General features: G+C 42.9%; 1 protein-coding gene across 3 annotated transcripts in view; it reads right to left on the bottom strand.

The window, feature by feature from the left end:
- The window catches only part of LOC134225178 (uncharacterized), a 40,544-nt gene extending 24,304 nt beyond the window's left edge, over nucleotides 1-16,240 (bottom strand). The window contains exon 1 of one of the 3 annotated variants that reach the window (XR_009983187.1): nucleotides 15,495-16,227. Coding sequence is in view for 2 of the 3 variants with exons in the window: in XM_062705056.1 (XP_062561040.1) it covers nucleotides 15,495-15,813 (319 nt within the window). In the remaining variant the exon portion in view is untranslated. Of the gene's footprint in view, nucleotides 1-15,494 lie in introns of all 3 variants that reach the window. The other 2 variants (XM_062705056.1, XM_062705043.1) reach the window with 2 other exon arrangements.
- Between the last annotated feature and the right edge of the window lie 275 nt (nucleotides 16,241-16,515).

The following is a 16,515-nucleotide window of genomic DNA, read 5'->3' as shown; positions in this document are numbered from 1 at the left end:
AGTGAAGTGTGACAGTCCATACAAAAAGTTTTGATGATTCATACAAAAAGTGTGACATAGGGGGGAGGGGGGGTTGAAAATGGGTGATTTTTGCGTTACGTAATTAATGGATCTTCCCTAAAAGTGTACTGCTCTCTCTTTCTATCACACGGAAATTTTACTCAATTTCCGTCAAAAGTAGGACAACTCAAAACTATGAGTAATCCTGCTTTTGACGAAAATTGAGTAAAATTTCCGTGGGAAGAAATGAGACAGCAATACAATTTTACTCAGTCACTGAGTAGATGAAAGTTAGAGTGCAGGAGTGCGTGTGTGGAAGTTGGCCGGAGCACAACCTGTGTGATCGGTTATATGTCGGGCCGAGTCATTTCAACATCTCAGCGTGAATCGTTTAATGATAGATTGGTGACAATGGCATCAGCCACCTAAAGTCTAGCGTGCTGATTTTGCCCTCGTCTTGCATGACAAGTCTCCATCGTCAAGTATGAAATGTTCATTAAAAGGTTTTCTTGCTTTCAGCAGGGACGGCGAATGAGTAAATGTCAGACCCTGGATTGAGGCGGGGTTTGGCCATTTCCGCGTAGTATTTTCCAATTAAATATAGGATATTCTGAACAAGGGCCATATCACTGGGATCCCTTTCTTCTGCCATGCATGACGCTAACCGTTTGCAAGATATTGTTGGTGGACTGGTTTTCGCAAATACAGTCTAAAAATGTTTTACAGGAATTTCACCTCGCTTCCCTCATGATTCATCGCTATTCGTTCCATTGTGTTCTAAAATTTTGAAAAACGGTATTGCAAAGCGAGTTTTTGAGGTGTTCTATTGCCTGTAAGGCCTTGCGATGTGCTTAAATGGCTACCTTCGCGTATTCCGTTTCGAGGTAGTGACACGAATGGCCATATTAATTGCTCACGTTATCGGTAAAACGTTTTTTAAAATGTTTTTCGGCTGTTTTGCTTATTTTCGTGTCCCCTTGTTTGAGCTTTTCTCTACCGGTCCCAGTATGGAAGATTCGGTGATCGACCAGATTCCTAGTAAGGTGCAAAAGCGCACCACAATAGGAGGCGAGGAATACACCGCCGGATGACGCCGACAATCCACCGAAAAAGAAGCGTAAGAAGTTGTAACTGTAGCTGCCGCATGTACAACCCAGAGTGGAAAATCCGCCATCTAATCGCGAAAAGCCTGTAGCGCACTTTTCGGCTCTGCAGCGAGGCATCCAAGTAATGTATGGCAACAAGGGCCACCATATATCAGTTGTGAATTCCTCCTAGGTCCAAAAGTTTAACCATCCCGGCATGAAGTCGCTCAAGGCTTTGCCGCGAAAGCTACACAACGTGAAGAAGGAGGAGTTCAAAGCTGCCCTCGAAAGTTGTGGCCAGAAACCAGTAGCCGTGCACAAAACCCTTCGTCACGACAAGGCGAGGAGATATCGCGATCAGCTTGACCCGGTCCATCTATAGCATGGCTCCACACGGAAGGACCTGGTTGGCGTAATAAATTACGCAGTCATTGATTTGAAGTGGAATGGATCAGTTCACCGAGGCATCACGCAGTGCATTAAGTGCTTCAACTTTGAGCACGGTACACGGAACTGCTATATAGGGAAGAGCCGAAAGCCATTTGACCGAACGTCACTTGCCCGAACAAACCATTAGGCCGAAAGGCATTTGGCCGAACAGGTCATTTAGCCGAATGAGTAATTTGGCCGAATAGTTCATTCGCCCGAATAGGCCAATCAGCCGAATAGGTCATTGTCAAATGTGTTTCACTTCTCGTTTCTCAATCGTCATTTCTCACTTCGCACTGCGAAAAGTAAAAATGAGAAGTAAGAAATAATGGATGAAAAGTCTCCCTTCTCTTTTCACTTTTCTCAGAGGAGAAGTGAGAAATAATGAGTGGGAAGTGAGATCTGAGATATCACACTTCCCACTTTTCATTCATTATTTCTATCTTTTCACTGTTAGAAATGAGGAGAGCAAAGTGATAAGTTCACAAAGTTCACTTTTCACTTCGCATTACTCACTTTTTATGAGAAGCGGAAAACAACGAGTGAGCAGTAAGAAGTAGGACGTCACACTTTTCATCCACCATTTCTCACTTCTTATTTCTTACTTTTCATTTCGATCTTTTCGCTTTTCGCAGTGACTTGTGAGAAATGATGAGTGAAAAGTAATGCGTATCAATTTCCACTTCTTTCAATCAAGTCGAGTCAAGTACGAGGCACTGAAGACGACCACACAGTTGTGGTCGAAATACGTATCTGCAAAGATATCGAAAATAATTGGTGGAATTAAATGGAGAGTTTAATTAACTTGTCTTAGACGGTTGATTATTTTTTTCTTTTCAGTTTTAGCAGAAAAACGAAAGAAATTATGAGTGAGAATTGAGACATCTTACTTCACACTACTTATTTTGGGGTGGATTTTCTCACTTCTCACTACTCATTTCTCACTTCTCACTATGAAAAGTGAATAGTCAGCCTTCTTACTTCGAAATACTCACTTCTTACAGTGAGAAGTGAAACGTTTCACTTTTTCCTTCTCACTTATCATTTCTCACTTCTCATTTATCACATCTCATTTCACACTTCTTTGATTTCGCAATGAAAAGTGAAAAGTGATAGGCAATGAGTAGTGAGAAGTTAGAAGTCAGACGTCTCACTTCTTACTTCTCACTCCTTATTACTAACTTGTCTCTGTGAAAAGTAAGAAATTAATAGTGAAAGTATTCACTCTTGCTCCTCATTTCCCACTTTTCACAGTGTTTTTTTTTGCCAAATATCCTTTTCGGCCAAACGACTTTTTTTTTGCCAAATAACCTGTTCCGCAAAACGACATTTTCGGCAAAATGACCCTTTCTGCTAAACAACTATTTCGACCAAACGGCATTTTCGGTCAAATGACCTGTTCGGCAATAACATATTCGGCCGAATGAACTATTCAAATGTCCTATTCTGCCTATTAACCTTTTCGGCCAAATGAATATTCGGTTTAATCACCTATTTGGCTGTATGACCCGTTTGACCAAATGGCTTTCGATCTAATGATCTGTTCGCCCAAATAATATATTCGGCCAAACAACTTTCGGCCTAGCGGCATTCGGCCGAATGGTTCTTGGCCAAATGGTTTTCGGCCAAATGGCCCATCCCTCTGAAAATACGGAAAAAGGCTTTCACACTGCTAAAGAAGAACCGGGTTGCTGCACTCAGCGAATCCTTCATTACAACTGCACAAATGACAGGCGGCGGCGTCAGTTCAAGCTCCAGCACCACCCGCATCATCCACCGGACTTCCAAATCGAGAGACTCGATCAGCTCACCATGGGAGGTGGTGTGGCCATTGCTCTTCACTACAACATGAACTGAAGCCTATCGGAGTTATCGATGTCGAAATCACAACTTCTGATGGCATAGATGGTTCAACGGCTGCCCTTCGGAGGGACATCGTTAAGCTGACTCGGGCCCAAGGTCAGTACATAATTGCCGGCGACTTTAATAACAAACATCAAGCCTGGGGCAACATTCACGGCAATCGGCACCATCTGGACTCTGGAGCAGGGTTGTAAATATTCGGCAGCACTGGATGAAGGTGATGTTTTTTTATATCATTTTTTTATTTTCTTCCTGCTTTGAAATCAACCTCACATTCCCGGAGAGGCAGAAAAGTAAACAACAAAACTCACATCACCCACTGCGCCGCGAAGATGAAATTTACCACAGCAAAATGTACACATTCACCCAGCAAATTGAAAAAAATCACCACGCGTTTAAATGGGCCACTCACAGTCATACGGTAAGGCGCGAACTGAGCAGCCGGTCAGAGCGACTTGTGAGTGGCTGAATGCGAAATTGAATAGTCGGTGTTGGAAATGATTTTTCGGCTGCACCCAGTCGCACTCACCACGGCGGCGATGAAGGCGAATGCAGATTATACTGAGATCCATGTTTTTCACTGCATTGACTGTGAAATATTTCTACCCTGCTCTGGAGCAATTACATGGATTTCTTCCATTCCACTGTCATGAACGCAACTAGGTATCAAGAGTCTCGCAAGAAATCGTCCTCCGGGAGCTCAACTCAACACTATCCGGTGGTGGTGAAAGTGGACTCCTCGTATTTTTCCTCGCCATCTAATGGGGTAAACTGGAAATCGAGGGCTTGACTGTAATTGTAATTGTACCAATCTTCTTTTGGAACGCGATTCTCTACTCATTCCGTGGACTATTCATAAGTATCGCTGCTAATGGAACAATCTCACCCATTACTGTATGCCGTTCATACAGGAGTCTGATGAAATATAAACAATAAGGATCAAAATCACTTGTCAGATATGACCATCGACCTATTCTATTAAATTTTTGTTCCATATTTTCTATTCTTCTGTTGTTGCCCTTGCGATAGAATATCGACTTAGATGGATTTTAAAGAAATCCATTTGTTTATTGATCCTTTGTGATCGAGCGAAATTAAGATTTTTCTTAGTCCTGTGTACATACATATCTGTTGAAGGCCATTGAATTTATGATGGCATACACATAAAAAGTACACTGAATTCAGGTTCCAAAAAGTATCCTTCGCGTCGCAGCATGACTCACTCCTGGTTGCACTACCTACCCACCAAGCTCCCCCGTTCCGTTACATAACAAAGCATGGCGCGCTACATCGGCTCAAACCGCTTCCGACCATGGCCGTTGGGTTTATATTCTTTCCGGCTTTTGTGGCAAAAACACATCGAGCTGTATTAATTTACAACTACAATTTATTTTCGTCTCTAGGTCACTTTATCTGTGTGCCTCTAAACGAGCCATATGGGTTTGTAGGTTGGTATGGTACAGTCATGCACCGACAACTCAGTAAATAAAAAGTGAATTCGAAGAGTTGTTTTTTTTCTTGCTAGTTGCTGCTCGTAAATAATAGCGTGTTGCGCATTTGCATTTTGTGCACTTGCTTGATAATTGCTGTGGTATGTGATGTATTTACAGTCGTTGTCTCAATATTGCGAAAAACTTCATAATATAGCTAGAGAATCTTTTTTTGTTCTGTTTGTACTCCAAGGTGTACTGAAGCTTTAATTTCACTTCCAAAATGTTTTTGAGTGGAAGAAAATTGTTTGAGATCTATATTGATTAACCTCCAAAACGTGTAAAATGGTATGTGAAATCCTCAAAGTTACTTTAGTTAGGCCGATACAAATATTTAAAAACTATTTTGTCCCCCCCCCTTTGGATTTTTTTTTGCAAAAAAGTAAAATAATAAAATTCGGATAATTTTGAGGATTTTCGAAACATTTTTTAACAAATCCGAGGAGTTTTTTTATTTTTTTTTATTTTAATATTTATTTTTTATTATCCCTCCCTTGACCCTTCGGAGACCAGTAGGACAAAATGCTAATTAAAAATTTGTAACGGCCTTATTGTTACTTAAATTCAAACATAATTTTGTATTTTCGCTAACATGTTTGAATCCAGTTGTTCTCGAGTGTAGTCTGTAGCACCGGGCAAAGTGTACAACATAGTCAAAGTGGAATGCACTCCGACGACCGACGCTGAGGCGACTATCACTTTGAACCTGATATTTAAATTATCTCATACATTATAACCGCCGTCACGTTCGAGAGCAAAAATGTAAACAAACCTTCAACGGAGTGATGGAAAGGAAGGGTTGGTACAGCGGCGGACGGAACTGCATATTAGAGGTAGACTATGATCGACAACAACGGCGCGGTGTTGAGCACACGCTCTCGATTATGCTCACCACACACATTCATGAATGGCGGCGACGCTGACGGTCAGTGGTCGTGATCGTGGTCGGGTATCGCAGAAGAGCGCGTATAATTATAACTTGTTGTTCTCTAGTGACAAATTGTGAAAACGTTCTGGTTTTCACCTTGAGCCTAGCTTGGGTTTAGATTGGTCAGCGATGCCAGATTGTGGATAATGGAATCAATCTGATCTTAAATTACAAATATTTATTTTATAACAAAATATTCGAAAGATTCAGATTTGGAGCATTTAGGCGAATTAGGAACAGATCCAAAGCAATAGCTTGCAGTCAAGATCATTTCAATATCTGTCAAGTTCTTCAATTTTTTTTAAATTGCAAATAGTATTCAAATTACCGTGTTTTTTTTAAATAATTATCAACCATCTGGTAAATGTTTATTTCGAAAATACTGCTTACATACTCAAACATAAGAATCATGAATACTTACTAGGTTAGAAGGTTTCAGTGAGTTGAGCCAAGTCACTTAACCTGAACGCGAATAGACCTAATGAACATCTTCGAACAAATTATGCCCGAATTGAACGAAAGTTCCAACTTTTAGTTATTATCAATAACAAATTAAATGTACATTTGTTTTAAATAGTAGTTTAATGGGTTAAATTATAGATATTAAGTTTTTAGAACCAAGAATTTGCAAAAAGTATTGCATCAATTCTTATGCACACACAATTCACCACAACATCACGTTTATCTGTACTCATAAAGATAAGAGAAAAAAAAAAACAGTTAGATGGCCTTATTTGCTTCCTATGTTCTCCGCAAAAACATACCGCGAACAACTTGACCATTACAGTGAGAGGGGAAATTTATGCCTTTCTGTGCATTGAATTGCATAGTTAGATAAGAAATCCGATATGAAAAAAATTGACATATGGATACTGTCATATCATTTCTGATTCCTACAGTTTTGATTATTTCGAATACATTCGTTATAAAAACATAAACATTGCTTTGCAAGAAAAATCTCTTAAAAACATTTTTTACACGATTTATGTTGATTTGAGAAAGGCCAAATCTATTGGAAGTTTGTTTATAATATTTACCAACTATTCCGACAAACACACACAATAAAAAGTATTGGGAATGTAGTGATAAGAAGAAAATCACCAATCCTCGCCAATCAAACAAACATTCGATATATGCAAAAGTTCCGATTTCCTCTCGATCCTTCATCAGTCAAACATCACGAGAGTTACTTGATGCATTCAGTACTGCTAGGTCTTGGCCAAATGATCGACATCGAAAACGAGAACAATCGCGTTGTCTATCTATCCTTCGTTAGCAATGAACTTTGTGTTGATTGCACAGTTCAACAATCTCCATTACCGCTTGTTAGACATCATCCTCCTGCCATGATAAGTTTGAATATTATCCCTTGTCACTTGTCAGTATTTTCGAGACTCTTCTGAAAGCATTTTGTATGAGTTCAAATATAGCCGACTTCGTTGGCATGACTAGGGTGGCATATTTCAAGACTGCGACCCTAATTTGGCCGCATCGACTTTGTCCGGATTTATGCTCTATGCTATTGATCAGTTTGATCCTAAAACTAATCGGCCAGCTCCAACCAAACCAGCGTTTGTATAATGCTCATCAGAATCCAAATAAATTTCACCTCGCATGTTCCGAGGCACCAATCTTAACAATGAAGCTTGCTAATACTTGCTAATACTTGACTCGACGAGTCGAGTCAAGTACGAGACACTGAAGACGGCCTTACTGTTGAGGTCGAAATACGTATCTGTCAAGATACAATTAAGTGGTGGAATTCAATGGGATTGTATAAACTCGTCTTATGACAGGTGAATATTCCTTTGCTGGTTCTGAAGCGCAGCATTGTTTCTCCTGCGTCTACTAAACAAAAGATTTTAATCTGTCGTTGACCACAGAAGTTTTGCCAGAATGCTTCCAGTATTCAAAAAGGGCTGTAAGCGAACTGTCTCTAATTATCGTAGTATAAACGCGTTGAGTGCCACCTCTAAGTTGCTTGAGCTGATCGTGCTACTAAAGCTAATTCAGTGTTACGCGACTTATATTTCACCGGAACAACGTGGATTTATGCCTACCAATTTGACTTGCTTCACCTCGTATGTGATACAGGTTGACCGTTGACGACATCTACACGGATTTATCAGCGGCGTTTGATAAAATTAATCATGAAATGGCAGTTGCCAAGTTTGACAAACTAGACATGAATGGTAACATGCTTGTTTGGCCTCGCTCGTGTCTAACCGTTTGCAGCATGTGCGTTAAAATCGGAGAACACGTTTCTTCACCGTTTTTAGTTTGGTTCGGCGTTCCTCACGGCAGCCACCTCGGTCCATTCTTATCTGTTTTGAAGTGTCTAAAAATGTCATATGCCGATGAACTAAAGGTCCTACATATTTTGCGATAAAAGAGCCCAATGACGCAGCCCTTCTGCAACTACAACTGGAAACCTTTGTCGAATAGTGTCACATCAATCGAATGTTATTGAACGCATCGAAATGTTTGATTATTTAGTTCGGACGGAAACACTCGCCCTACGCAACGTGCTAAAAGCTTGTTTTATCGGCGATTTGTTGCAGGTTCATAGGGGAAGGTGGGGGACTTGGTGTTTTATCGATAGTTTTGTTCTGGCGTATTTTTTAGTAAAGACCCTCTAGACCAGCGGTTCTCAACAAGGGTACCTTCGCTGGTTCAGGGGGTACCTCGGACGAAAATGCGTAATGGCTGACGAATTACAATTGCAATCGAAATTTGTTGAGAAAGTTTTAATTTGCGTATTTTTTATTTCAATAAGTATTGAAATCAAAAATACGCAAATTAAAACGTCATGTCTTGTCTTGTACATATTATGAATGGCGATTAGCAAATCAAAGCCAATAGAATCCTGCCCTCCACAACCAGCAAACCGTATTACTGGGCTGGGGAACAAAATATCAAACGGACAAAATGACGTATGAACAATTAAAAAAAAACCTTTCTATCTACCTGATCAAAACAAAATGTTGAGTAATATGTTAAGAACATGCTTCTGAACTAAAAATATAGAATCTGAAGGTTCAGAGGCTTCCTTTTGAGAGGCATGCAGGCTTTGTTTTTCAGTAAAGCTCGGTTGCTTCGTTGCAAGAGTATTAGAAGCATCTCTCTACGCTTCTTGGAAGCCTTCTTACAAGCAGCTCGAAAGCCTCCTTTAAAGAGGCTCTGGGGCTCATTTAAAGATGTTCAAAAGCCTTCTATCGAAAGGGTTGGAAGCCTCCCTTCAAGAGGCTTGGAAGCCTCCTTTCAAGAGGTTTGGAAGCCTCCTTTCAAGAGGTTTGGAAGCCTCCTTTTAAGAGGCTTGGACGCCTCCTTTCAAGAGGCTTGGAAGCCTCCTTTCAAGAGGCTTGGAAGCCTCCTTTCAAGAGGCTCGGAAGCCTCCTTTCAAGAGGCTTGGAAGCCTCCTTTCAAGAGGCTTGGAAGCCTCATTTCAAGAGGCTTGGAAGCCTCCTTTCAAGAGGCTTGGAAGCCTCCTTTCAAGAGGCTTGGAAGCCTCCTTTCAAGAGGCTTGGAAGCCTCCTTTCAAGAGGCTTGGAAGCCTCCTTTCAAGAGGCTTGGAAGCCTCCTTTCAAGAGGCTTGGAAGCCTCCTTCAAGAGGCTTGGAAGCCTCCTTTCAAGAGGCTTGGAAGCCTCCTTTCAAGAGGCTTGGAAGCCTCCTTTCAAGAAGCTCGGAAGCCTTCTTTTAAGAGGCTTGGAAGCCTCCTTCCAAGCAGCTCGAAGGCTTCCTTTCAAGAAGCTCGGAAGCCTTCTTTCAAGAGGCTTGGAAGCCTCCTTTCAAGAGGCTTAGAAGCCTCCTCTCAAGTGGCTCGGAAGCCTCCTTTCAAGAGGCTCGGAAGCCTCCTTTCAAGAGGCTTGGAAGCCTCCTTTCAAGAGGCTTGGAAGCCTCCTTTCAAGAGGCTTGGAAGCCTCCTTCAAGAGGCTTGGAAGCCTCCTTTCAAGAGGCTGGAAAGGCTCCTGTCACGAGGCTAGGCTACCCCCTTTCCAGAGGCTTGGAAGCCTCGTTTCAGGAGGCTTGCTCCTTTCAAGAGGCTCAGAAGCCTCCTTTCAAGAGGCTCGGAAGCCTCCTTTCAAGAGGCTCGGAGGCCTCCTTTCAAGAGGCTTGGAAGCCTCCTTTCAAGAGGCTTGGAAGCCTCCTTTCAAGAGGCTTGGAAGCCTCCTTTCAAGAGGCTTGGAAGCCTCCTTTCAAGAGGCTTGGAAGCCTCCTTTCAAGAGGCTTGGAAGCCTCCTTTCAAGAGGCTTGGAAGCCTCCTTTCAAGAGGCTTGGAAGCCTCCTTTCAAGAGGCTTGGAAGCCTCCTTTCAAGAGGCTTGGAAGCCTCCTTTCAAGAGGCTTAGAGACCTCCTTTCAAGAGGCTTGAGCCTCCTTTCAAGAGGCTTGGAAGCCTCCTTTCAAGAGGCTTGGAAGCCTCCTTTCAAGAGGCTTGGAAGCCTCCTTTCAAGAGGCTTGGAAGCCTCCTTTCAAGAGGCTTGTGAGCCTCCTTTCAAGAGGCTTGGAAGCCTCCTTTCAAGAGGCTTGGAAGCCTCCTTTCAAGAGGCTTGGAAGCCTCCTTTCAAGAGGCTTGGAAGCCTCCTTTCAAGAGGCTTGGAAGCCTCCTTTCAAGAGGCTTGGAAGCCTCCTTTCAAGAGGCTTCGAAGCCTCCTTTCAAGAGGCTTGGAAGCCTCCTTTCAAGAGGCTTGGAAGCCTCCTTTCAAGAGGCTCGGAAGCCTCCTTTCAAGAGGCTTCAAGAGGCTCGGAAGCCTCCTTTCAAGAGGCTTGGAAGCCTCCTTCCAAAAGGCTTGGAACCCTCCTTCCAGGAGGCTTGGAAGCCTCCTTCCAAGAGGCTTGGAAGCCTCCTTTCAAGAGGCTTGGAAGCCTCCTTTCAAGAGACTTGGAAGCCTCCTTTCAAGAGGCTTGGAAGCCTCCTTTCAAAGGTCCTTGAAGCCTCCTTTTAAAAGGCTCGGAAGCCTCCTTTCAAAAGGCTCGGAAGTTTCCTTTTAAGAGGCTCGGAGGCCTCCTTTCAAGAGACTCGGAACCTTCCTTTCAAAAGGCTCGGAACCCTCCTTTCAAGAGGCTCGGATGACTCCTTTCAAGAGGCTCGGATGGTCTTTTCAAGAGGCTCGGATGACTCCTTTCAAGAGGCTCAGAAGCCTCCTTTAAGAGGTTCGAAAGCAACTTTTCAAGAGGTCCGGAAGCCTCCTTTCAAGAGGCCCGGAAGCCTCCTTTCAAGAGGCTCGGAAACTTCCTTTCAAGAGGCTCGGAAGCTTCCTTTCAAGAGGCTCGGAAGCTTCCTTTCAAAAGGCTCGGAAGCCTCCTTACAAGAGGCTCGGAAGCCTCCTTTCAGGAGGCCCGGAAGCCTCCTTTCAAGAGGCTCGGAAGCCTTCTTTCAAGAGGCCCGGAAGCCTCCTTTCAAGAGGCCCGGAAGCCTCCTTTCAAGAGGCTCGGAAGCCTCCTTCCTAGAGGCTCAGAGCCTCCTTTCAAGAGGCTCAGAAGCCTCCTTTCAAGAGGCTCAGAAGCCTCCTTTCAAGAGGCTCAGAAGCCTCCTTTCAAGAGGCCTGGAAGCCTCCTTTCAAGAGGCTCAGAAGCCTCCTTTCAAGAGGCTCAAGCCTCCTTTCAAGAGGCACGGAAGCCTCCTTTCAAGAGGCTCAGAGCCTCCTTTCAAGAGGCTCAGGAAGCCTCCTTTCAAGAGGCTCAAGCCTCCTTTCAAGAGGCCTGGAAGCCTCCTTTCAAGAGGCTCAGGCCTCCTTTCAAGAGGCTCAGGAAGCCTCCTTTCAAGAGGCTCAGGCCTCCTTTCAAGAGGCTCGGAAGCCTCCTTTCAAGAGGCTCAGAAGCCTCCTTTCAAGAGGCTCGGAAGCCTCCTTTCAAGAGGCCTGGAAGCCTCCTTTCAAGAGGCTCGGAAGCCTCCTTTCAAGAGGCTCAGGAAGCCTCCTTCAAGAGGCTCAGAAGCCTCCTTCCAAGAGGCTCAGAGCCTCCTTCCAAGAGGCTCGGAAGCCTCCTTCCAAGAGGCTCAGAGCCTCCTTCCAAGAGGCTCAGAAGCCTCCTCCAAGAGGCTCGGAAGCCTCCTTCCAAGAGGCTCAGAAGCCTCCTTCCAAGAGGCTCGGAAGCCTCCTTCCAAGAGGCTCAGAAGCCTCCTTCCAAGAGGCTCGGAAGCCTCCTTCCAAGAGGCTCAGAAGCCTCCTTCCAAGAGGCTCGAAGCCTCCTTCCAAGAGGCTCAGGAAGCCTCCTTCCAAGAGGCTCAGAAGCCTCCTTCCAAGAGGCCCGGAAGCCTCCTTCCAAGAGGCTCGGAAGCCTCCTTCCAAGAGGCTCGGAAGTCTCCTTCCAAGAGGCTCGGAAGCCTCCTTCCAAGAGGCTCGGAAGCCTCCTTCCAAGAGGCTCGGAAGCCTCCTTTCAAGAGGCTCAGAAGCCTCCTTTCAAGAGGCTTGGAAGCCTCCTTTCAAGAGGCTTGGAAGCCTCCTTTCAAGAGGCTTGGAAGCCTCCTTTCAAGAGGCTTGGAAGCCTCCTTTCAAGAGGCTTGGAAGCCTCCTTTCAAGAGGCTTGGAAGCCTCCTTTCAAGAGGCTTGGAAGCCTCCTTTCAAGAGGATTGGAAGCCCCTTTTCAAGCTCGAAATTCTGAAAGCGTACTTTCAAAAGGCTCAGAAGCGTCATTTCAATATGCAAAGGAGGCCTTCTTTTAAGAGGCTCGAAAGCCACAATTGAAGAGATTTCAAGAGATTCAGAAGTTCCTTTCAAGAGGCTCGGAAGTCTCCCTTTAAAGAGCTCGGAATTATTCTTTCAAGAGGCTTGGAAGCCTACTTTCAAGAAAAAGGTTGAGAACCGCTGCTCTATACAAATTATGTGGTAAGTTATTTGTTAGATTGACAACCGAATTTATTCTGCAGAGCGGTTTGTGTATTTTGATCCTCCTAAAGATTTTTTTAGTGGTCACGCAAAATTTGAACAGCTCATCCTAACAATGACCAAATGCATCAATTTTTTGCAGCACAAAGCCATAATTATGCTAAATGATATGTACTGATACAAATTTCAACATTCCATTACAATAAGGTTATTTAGATTTTAATATGCCGTATCAATACGGAAACACTCGATCCCTCATTAGTCACCGATACAAAAAATTGTCAAAAAAAATTCGTTCTTAGGCTCTTATTTTTTTGTAGATTTGAAAGATTTGATAGAGGGTTGACTCGAAAAAAATATTGATTGTGTAGCTATCATAAAAAGAGGATCAAGTTTTCCCAAATTTTAAGACTGCATGCGGTGTTCAGTTCCATAACAAAAATCGGTCGTGAATACCCAGAGCAAGTCGGCAATTCCGTGTATTTTGGAGGAAAAATATTTAAAAAATTTAGAGAGCTCTTATTGGAAATTTATTTCAAAAATATTCAATTCCCCCTGAATATTTTTGAAATAAATTTTTGACAACGCAGCATAACAACAACATTTCACAGACTGTCACACATCAGCAATATATTTCTTAGAGAGTCTGAGCGAAAACCGCGTAGGTTTATTTATATTTGGCTGCGCCTGCGATACATCGGAAATAAGAAAAAGGATAAAGTTTCCACAGTCTCTCCTATAGATTGCTCATGTCTGCTCAGTGAGTTGAACATAAACGCTCGTTGTCGCATCCTTCGCATGCGCTCATTTTTTAGTATTCCCACCGTAAGAACCAACTATTGGTTACATGAACCGTTCCGCAGTATGTGCCGCTTGTTTAATAGGAGAACTGTACCGGTTTTGGCCATGTTCCTAATTTGGCCAATTTTGCGAATAACTCCAAAAATAAAGAAATTCGCGAGGATTTTATTGGTCACAACAAGAGATATATCCCTTATGGCCAGTTACAAGTGTAGTTTTGAACGTATTTATGTAAGATTTATATGTAGTGTAGATCTCAAGTCATTGGGGTATTATTTTCCCTGTTGGTCTAAATAAAAAAATAAATGGTAATAAATGTAAATAAATCATCATCATTTTCATCATCGATGCTAATTTTTTTTCTACAATAATTATGACTTTGACAAAGTCGTGCTTTTTCGCGTGCATATTCGCAATATGAATGCTGATTGCTGATACATTTACAGTTACCTCAAACAACTGAAAACCGAAATTCACTGTTCCAAACTAGGGTTTTAGTACCGGGAGTACCGGTACCGGAATTCCCGGGAGTACCGACCAATTTTCGGTACCGAAATACCGGTACTGGCTTAATGAAAGTACCGGTATTTTCGGTACTAAGCAAAAAGTTTTGGTTAAAACTTCCGGTGGATAAAACCACATTATTTGAATGCAGCAGCTAGTAAGAAAGATATTATTTTTTTTTACTAAAATTCCAAACACTTGACAATAGAGGTATTAAACTATAGAGGACGATTGTCACTGCGGTTCCCTTTGTTATCATCCCCAAACATGTTGGGTACCTATCTGTCAAAACGTACTGATTTTTCCTTCGTTGACATTTAGTGCTCTATCCTTGCCAGCAAAAGATGTTTCGACAGCGACAATCAATTTGGACAAACGTTAGGCGTCCGATGACGTACCTCAAGACAATCAAACCGCAACGACATCGTCACATCCCAAAAAAAATCGTCACACTTCATCAGTAGTTTTCCAAATCGTCCCCGCTTGAGGCAAGAGTGTTCCTGTAAGTTCGATTACTGCACCAGGATTCGTAAAAAATGTAAGACAAGACAACGACTCAGAAAAAGCTGAAAGGAAAAATACTTGGCAATGCTTCATGAATTCATGATTCACTAACAACAGTTCGCCCTACTTCTGTAGACTCAGAAAGAGCGTTCTCTGTTTCTGGAAGCTTCGCTACTAAAATGCGATCCCATACGTCTGACGAAACATTGAATATGCTGTGCGTTCTGAAAGCCCATTTCAAGGATAAGGACAAGCCCCAAGACAAGTGTTGAATACATACAAAGCAATGAATAAAGTTTGAAAAGTTACCAATAGTTACCTGACTTTTTATTGATTTAAATGATTTTCGAAAAAAATCTTCCAGTACCGGTATTTTCCCGGTACTCCCGGTACTGAGGGGTTCAGTACCGTAGTACCGGGACTCGCCAAAAAGGGTCGGTACTAAAAACCCTATTCCAAACACGTGCCACCACCAGTCACACCTTAAGTAGTGATTATTCTCAGGTTATTATGTTTCGCTTACAACTTCACAATTGTAACCAGAAGCTTATCGGCTCAAATTAATACGCATTGCAGTTCAAGTTGAAACTATCAACTGCAAGGGAATCCATTGTTGTACAATGCACGAATATTTGGTGTAAGTATTTCGACATTTGTGTTCTTATCTTATAGTTACGACAGATGCTTTAAAAACTATACTACCGTAACACAGCAAATTCAAATTTGTGATTTTTCGACGCTCGAACTGATGAGGACAAATGGATGTTGTTCGTATGATTTAAATTTAAATACTAGAATGCATAAATAGGTAGTTAAAAATAAGTTAGGTAAAATAACTATTGTTCGTAGAGGAAAAATGCAGCGGACTCTCTTATTTTGAGAGCCCTGCACATAGGATACGTTTGCGTTGCATCTGACAGGCAAATGAATGAATAAATGGCTGTATCGTAATACTCATTTCAGCACATCACTTATCCAAACATTCAACACAATTATTTGGCAGCGCTGCCTGTCGCGACACACCCACCAAAAAAAACTACACAGTTTCATCGAAACGTACTCACATTTCTTTAGCTCGATGGCCGTTACGCCGTACCAGCTCTCGCCGGTTTCGGGATGACGCAGTTCGACGATGAAACCGGCTTCGATGACCGCACAGAAGATGCGCTCCTCACCCCGATCGAACCACTTGGACTCGCGCAGCTTCTGTATTGCCACCGAGCTCCCGAAGGATCCACTCTTCGAGCGGGTCTTCTCGGTGCCGGGATGCCACAGCTTGTTGAATGAAATGTTGAAACTGTTTCTTCGCATCAACGCATCCATCATGGACGTGTGCCTTGGTTTCACTTTCTCCAGAATTTCACTTCTCAATGCACAAGTCATCGGACAACAGAAAATGTTCGCTCTTGCAACCGAAATGTCCTGGCTCTACACAATTCACTGAAATTCCTCAACGCCCTTACTAGGCTGGCGCCACTCAATAACACCCACTGCACAGTTAGTCTGTCTGCTACGCTAAAAAACAAGAACTGCAGTTCAACTTGCCGCACACTGGAATTCTCGATTACCCGGTCCTCCGATATATGGTAATTGCTAGCCAATCAACTTTTTACAGTCACTTATTCCACTCGAATGTTTGTTCTACACACTGGAGTTCACAGAACCAACGTTTCACTGTTTGTTGGCGATATGCAAAAGACGTGTGAATTACTTGCCTGTTCAACGAGATCTGAATGGCGCGCGCTGTGACAACGGCGACTTCAAGTGCAGACTCGACCGAGCGAGAACGGTTGGGAATCCAATACCTACATATTAGCGAGGCGAAGCCAACAACAATGCGCATCGTGGACGAGCCAAGAAGGAGAAGGAGGTGTGTTGGTTTAGTAGCCGAATCAAGTGTGGTAGTATACTACTTATACTAGGCCAGTGTTTCTCAGTCGAATCTGAACAGCAGGTCACCTCGATTAAAAAAAATGTTCGTGGTTTTGTCACGTGGTTCTGCTTAAAAATGATTGTTAATGGTGATGGTGACTTTTCGCCCATATGATTCACGTCTTACGCATTGTCCTACTTATGATTATGATA

The sequence above is a fragment of the Armigeres subalbatus genome, chromosome 1, assembly GCF_024139115.2.
Source record: "Armigeres subalbatus isolate Guangzhou_Male chromosome 1, GZ_Asu_2, whole genome shotgun sequence".
Taxonomy (NCBI): Eukaryota; Metazoa; Arthropoda; class Insecta; order Diptera; family Culicidae; genus Armigeres; species Armigeres subalbatus.
The sequence above is the reverse complement of the archived record's forward strand: the minus strand, read 5'-3'. Positions and strand labels throughout refer to the sequence as shown.